A 6,752-nucleotide genomic window follows, 5' to 3' on the forward strand; every position below is an offset into this window, starting at 1 on the left:
TACAACTTTCCTTAAATTTGTCACTGAGATTTAAATAACATTCTTATTATGGTTCTGTTATATCAAATATACCTTTGGGTAGTACCTAATAGTGGTTTACACATTGTGTATTTGACATGAACAAAATTTAATACATTTTAATATTGTTTGTGCATCTGGAACAAAAGTTGACTTTCTGATTTAAGAAGCAATGCATGTACAAAATAGCAGTGTATTCTGGTTAAAAATAAATTCTTTCTAAGCAAATTTAAATCTGAAATAAACTTTCTGCCAAGCTTTCTGGCAGAATATATCTACACTGTATCACAGAACGGACCCTGTGGAGGGTGAGATTTAGACTCAGGTGTGTCACCATCATGCTCCTCTGTGATTGGAGACACTATCTCTATGATCACATCATTAACCTGATTGTAGATCAGTGGATAGAGTCTCTCAGTGAACTTGTGTCTGAAGGTGTGGAGGTGTCGCCTGTCCTCAACTCCATAAAAGGAGAGCTGCCCTCCCTCATAATCCAGGTACAGCCCCACCCTCTGGGGTACAGGTCTCAGAGAGATCACAGTCTCAGGGACTGACAGGGCCTTAAAGTGTTTACTTGACTCTAGAAGCCAGTACCCAAACTTGGGGTTGACTGTTACTGCCCCTCTCCTTTCAGCAGATTCACACACAACCCCTAATTTCCACTGAGCCCCCGCATTCTTCTCATCCCTGATATGCACCTCCCAGTAGTGTCTCCCTGATTCAAACCCCTGTCTGCCCACCACTGCAAACCAGCGGTCAAATCTCTTAGCAGTGTCAGGATAATCCTGCCTGGTCTCTCCCCTCTCCACACTCTTCCCATCCTCAGAGAGAATGAGCTCAGGATGCGCTGAGTCTGGGTCCAGAGTCACATCAGCTGCAGAGACAGGATGGCAATGTTAGATACAATTTAATCAGATTAATTTGTCATAAATGATGTGTATTTTACATCTTAGCATTACTATTATATATTTCATTTTCTGTTTGCATAATATTAGCAATAAAATGTACAATAATATACCAAATGCAGTGCTATGTAGCCCCAAAAGACAGAAGCCTCTATCAACATATCAATGATGATATGGTGTTTTATTGAAGAATGACACTCCTTTTACTGCAATAGCTTGTTTTATTTTATATATACAGGACTGATTAGTTTACTCAGTATCCACTGTGGGTGCTTATTGTGCCAAACGCTGCCACCATGACACCTCATGGATTTGGATAAATTGCCTGTTTGGACTACATACAGATGCCTTCATAGTTTGCACAGTAAGCGATCTACACAGCATACAATGCAACTGTTTGCTTCATGAGATGACATTATTAAACTGTACAGTCTTCATATATATGCACAGAGCATAAATGATATTCACTCACTGAAGAGAACATCAGCTCCTGAATGATAATAACTTCCAAATGTATGAGCACCGACAACTGATTTTGACATTTGTTATGTGAAAAATGTGAAAAATGTTTAATTACAATTACTTACCTGCATTCATTTGTATTCCCTTCCATTCTGAAAATAAATAAAAAACATTCAAACAGCAATTTTGCAATTTTGCATTTTGTATTTTGCAATAGTACATTTAGTACTTTTAGTACTTTTAATAGTGTTTTAACCAGCTGGATACTGCATTGCTTGGTTAAGCACTTTGCTTAAAGGTGCAGCAATGGTGCCCTACGTGTATTATACATCACACTGCGGTCATCACACACACTGTAATAACATACGCTCCCACTGTAAGCAATGCCTGTGCAGATATTAAGTATGTAAATACACTGATACCTGATTTCAGAAGGTATCCTCTGGACTCTGTAGGAACAAGATTGTATTCGTCTGTTACTGGTCACAATGTAGCATCTTAATATAAGATTACATTAGATAATTATGATAATAAAATGTTTTTGATATTGTAAATGAAGCTTTGATGAGATAGAGGTGAGACAGATGCCTGATTTAATCATTTGCATTTTGTACATTTATATGGTGACATATATTAAAATAACTTCATATATCACTGCATTTAGAACTTCTGAAAATGTTTTAACCAGTTATTTGGCTTTATCCAGGGGAAAATAAATCTGCAACTCATTAAACATTCCAGGTTATGCGACTTCTTATTGGATAAGAAATCCCAGCTGAAAAACAAACCAGTTATCTTCAGGCTCAAGCTATCACTATGAACCACCACTGTTTATTTATAAATTCTCTCTACAAACTTACTTAAATCCTCACGCAGTTCATCACAGTCTATGAAAAGAGGAAAAAACTGGGTTAATTCTATAACGTGAATTTTCTGACATTTATAGAGACAATACTGATTGAATACTTTTAAATACCAGCATTTCATACTTATTTAGTACAATACTTTAAACAAAATATCTTTAAACAAAATTTAGAAGAGATTACTGTAATTATTTGATCATATTAATAACTGCACATTTCATTGGACTTACCCTTCTCAAGTTTCTTTTTCTCTTCTATGAAAACAAATGAACAGAGATATAGAAAATCTGTATGATTTCAGATTTGTAATGGCTACCATATTCTTGAATGTTAAAACAAACTGTTAAAACAAAATTTCATCATACTTCAAGCAACAATTTCAGAGTAAGACAAAATTAAAAGAGAATTTTAGAAACATACCAGCTTCTCCCTTAAGGTATCTGCACTCTATGATTTCAAAAAAGAGAAGAATCTTACTGAAATTTACAAAATCATTCATGAGAGGTTTTTTTAATGAGTGAAAAGAATAAATGTATGTATGTGTGTATACATGTGACATATGAGTGTTACAGTATAAACTACCAACCTTCTTCAATTGTCCTCTTCTCAGCTATTATGGGAAACAGTGACAAACAAAATATAAATTTTATTGCAAGATCGTCAGCCATTTGTCTCATGAAATGTATTGTGCACACACAGTACTGTTTATAGCAGTTCCATAATTCAATGGTTATGGTTAATGTTCAAGTATTGCATTCTTTTCAAGAGAAATATGGATACACAGTTCTTACCCCTCTCTTTTTTCAGTGTTGCAGATGCTAGGGAAAAAAACATTATAAGCCATAAATGTTATGATTAGAATTATGTCACTCTTATTTCTGTACATATTATATTTAGAAGAGGATTTGTAGAAACAATCACTTGCACTTTATTTGTTACATTTACATTGTTTAATGGCAAAATAATGCATTCCTGTGATTCTACATCTCACAGGGTACACGTGTGTGTGATTCACATACCAGAAGATTAATGGTTCCAAAGAGTCCTCTGACTAAACATTTAAAGATTAGATAAAAGTACTACCTGAGTAATGAAAGGCAGCACCATCTTCTAAGGACTTTCCACTGAATAGTGGGGTACTGAACTGCACAGAAGACTCTCTTTACAGTACAAACTCTCTCAGAAACAGGGAGGAAACTGAGCCGTTTCAGTGAGTTGAATCAGATACACTGAGGGTGAGGGCTGAGAATCCAGCATCAGTGCTCGCGGGCACCCTCTATCCAGGGCTTTCTATTTCTGCTCATGTGTGGACACTTGAACTAACTGCATTGGAACTACAATCACTAGTTAAGGGTGTTAGCCACAATTTTAAATGCATGCCTGAAATACGTATGCCTGTGAACCTCCATGACCACAAGAGGGCGCTCCTGGCTTAATCACACTACAAACCTCCTCTGTTTCTCAGGAACAGCACTGTGACAAGCACAGAGAGACCAAGCGCACTCAGTATGAGGAAGACTCCAAAGTGCTTCCACGATGCAGAAACATTGGAGAAGTATTCTCCTACACAGAAAAATAAACATATATATATGAACATGCATACAATGTTTTTCTTTTGCCATTCTTAACTTCTGTATAAACTACATTCATAAAAATCCACACTTCAAGTTAGGAATAAACATTTTGGAATATGTTTTTCTTCAGTGAAAGATATTATCCTGTAGGCAAAAGTTGAATGGATAGCATACAAATTTAAAAGTCTTTTATCATATGGCTAATAATAAAGAGGTCATGCTTTATAATAGATGGACAGTGAACTTATGGAATTGTAATGAACAACATTACAGCTGCATGCAAATACTCTGTAACTGACAAGTAAACATATATATTTTTTCAAAGTTGCAGAGGTAAGATAGATTTTACATTCAATTTAGGCTGTTATGGCAAGGAGTTGGGGTTAGGACTACATTTATGGTAATTGGTAGAGCTCAGGTAATTCAGATATGTCTAATTATACCCAACCAAAAAATGATACTAATGTCCCCTCACCACTGAGCTGTACTTTAGACTGCATGACCACATGGTCCTCACTGTGCCTTATTAGACACTGGTAGAAGACGCCCCCCTCGGCCTGCTGTGAGATGTCCAGGTGACTGGTCAGGGTGTAGAGGCTCTTTGCGTCCGCTTTGGTTGCAGTCTTAGCTCTGGCAGTAAGATCTTCACCCGTCCCGTCAGTCCAGATCAGCTGTGGCTGGGGGAACCATTTTACTGATACACAGCGTAGGGTCAATCCGCTGTCCTGGGGCTCACTCACAGAGATGAGTGGGGGGGTTCCTACAGCTGACAGTGGAGACACCCAGATTCAATCAAACTGCAATTCACTGTGTCCTTCACTCTTATAGTTACAACCACTATATATTTTACAGAATTATTCAGTTCTGTCCATCAAACTAGTACACTCATAGTACCATGTAAGTAATTATAAAAATGTAATACCAACAAATTTTTACCAAAAAAAAAATTAATAACAAAGGATAACATGCTTTGACTCAGTCTTGGCCTCAGTTTTTTACACATTCATTTTTCAGTCATCTGATTTGAGCTAATGAAATCCTTTATATCCTACTGCTATCTCAAACAAAAATGTTCTAATATACTGAGAAAAATGCCGTTCAGCCAAAGAGTCTATTGCAAGTACATGTGAAATAATTTCATGCAAAGCAGAATATATTGCAATAAACAAAAATAGCAATAATGTACACATGTTCAATGCATTAATTTAGCAAAAATACTTTAAAATAGTTTCAAAATGTATTATTTTTGTATGGTTTTGAAAGCATTGTGTCCAGTACAGTGTGTGAATGGTATGAGGACTGCATGAGTGAAAGTGAGTACTCACCAATGAGTTTCAGAGTCACATGGGCCTCAGCATACCATTCGCTGACCAGAACACAGCAGGTGTATTTCCCCTGGTCAGACAGCTGGACGTTACTGAGATGCAGGGAAACATTGCCACTCTTCAGCTCGTTGTGGAAGAGCTGTGATCCGCCTCTCTGGTCCTGGTCTGTGGAGCCTGGTCTGTAGCTGTAGAATTCCTTGCCCTCTCGTTTCCACAGGACAACCATGTTCTGGGCGTCGAGGGCTGGGGACAGCTGACACTGCAGCACCGCATCTCCACCCAGGCGACCCAGAGTGTCGGCCTCAGGGGTCACAGTCTTAAACTCTGGAGTCACTGCGATACGGGAACAGGGGATTAAGCTTCTCATATAAGTCTGAAGCTTTGCTACAGAGTATAAAACTCCCATTCCCTTCCAAAACACAGCTACAGGGTAATAAACTTCCCTTTTCACTCCAAAACATTACTATAGGATATTTAATTTTCCATTTCACTCCAAAGCATTCCTACAGTGTATTGATTTTCTTATTTAACTTTAAAGCCCTGCCACAGGGGTTTCAATCTTCCTTTCAATTTCAAAACACATCTGTATGGTATTGAACTTTCCATTTAGATCTAAAACACTAACGCAGGTTATTAAACCATTATCTCTATTGTGTTCTTCTGAATGAGCTTCACAAGTAGGGGGAATACCTTCTCGCATATTGTATGAATTATCTGATACATTATCACCCATCAACTTATACCTCAATCCCCCCAAAATGGATGTTCTATTTTTAATGGATAGTTTTACCTGAAATCACAGCACATATATGTAGGAATGTAATGACAATTGTATCTTGAGGTTTGAAAAGGGGCATCATTTCTGTTAAGAAGAAGACATCAATATAAATGCTATTATTTTCTACTAAAATCTGCTGTTGAATACTACCAGGATTGCTAGAAGAACAATATGAACCAAAATGAATGATGCATAAGAAACAAAATGTATAATGCACAACTCCAATTCCCTTATCTTGCTGCTTTCCTAACGATTTAATGTTCAATAAAAGAAAAATCTGAGGAACAATATATGTAATGTTAAACTCACACAATTCTTAGCCACACAGGTGAAGGTAGTCTGGACCAATTTGCTGTTATAATTTAAAGTGTACTTTTTGCAGATATTTTAGCTTTTTCCTCCTCATTTCTTTTGCAGTACTGTAACTGTGTCACCAAAGTCAAGCAGGAAGTAACGTGAACTCAAAAGTTCTTACCTTTCTTGCTATAGATGATGTTCAGGATGTAATGCTGTCAAAAGTTAATTTGTTAAAATTCACAAACATGTAAACCTGTAACATGTTACAAATAACATTAACAAAAATCCTGAAAGCTGAGAATGGTTGCTTACTTATGGACTTGTATCATTCCTTTTTTACTTTCACTTTCCTAACCTTCAGCTGTGAAGGTGTGCGTTCAAGAACTTTGGACTTGTTTATCATATGAGGGCGGTTTCTCTAGTAGAGGTGTACAGAGACGTCAGAGGGCTTTGGTTTTTTGACATGATATATATATATATATATATATATATATATATATATATATATATATATATATTTGAATTAGGCT

The 6,752-nt window shown here is 36.7% G+C and overlaps 1 protein-coding gene across 1 annotated transcript; it reads right to left on the reverse strand.

Moving 5' to 3' along the window:
• Positions 1-293: 293 nt before the first annotated feature.
• Positions 294-6,525, reverse strand: LOC118790654 (butyrophilin subfamily 3 member A3-like). Its single transcript, XM_036547646.1, has 13 exons — positions 6,401-6,525; positions 5,938-6,009; positions 5,148-5,480; positions 4,298-4,588; positions 3,698-3,811; positions 3,040-3,066; positions 2,835-2,858; positions 2,669-2,695; positions 2,479-2,502; positions 2,246-2,272; positions 1,808-1,834; positions 1,511-1,537; positions 294-892 (listed from the first exon to the last, which is right to left on the reverse strand). Exons 2-13 carry the CDS (start codon positions 6,005-6,007, stop codon positions 294-296), a joined length of 1,590 nt encoding a protein of 529 aa, XP_036403539.1. The 5' UTR covers positions 6,008-6,009; positions 6,401-6,525.
• Between the last annotated feature and the right edge of the window lie 227 nt (positions 6,526-6,752).

Source organism: Megalops cyprinoides, chromosome 16 (genome assembly GCF_013368585.1).
Source record: "Megalops cyprinoides isolate fMegCyp1 chromosome 16, fMegCyp1.pri, whole genome shotgun sequence".
In the NCBI taxonomy this organism is placed as follows: Eukaryota; Metazoa; Chordata; class Actinopteri; order Elopiformes; family Megalopidae; genus Megalops; species Megalops cyprinoides.

Coding starts and splice junctions, on each gene's coding strand:
- LOC118790654 (XM_036547646.1), bottom strand. CDS start 6,007: ATGATGCCCCTTTTCAAACCTCAAGATACAATTGTCATTACATTCCTA. Junction 4,589..5,147: donor TGTGACTCTGAAACTCATTG/GTGAGTACTCAC, acceptor CTCCACTGTCAG/CTGTAGGAACCCCCCCACTC. Junction 1,538..1,807: donor AGGATACCTTCTGAAATCAG/GTATCAGTGTAT, acceptor ATTTATTTTCAG/AATGGAAGGGAATACAAATG.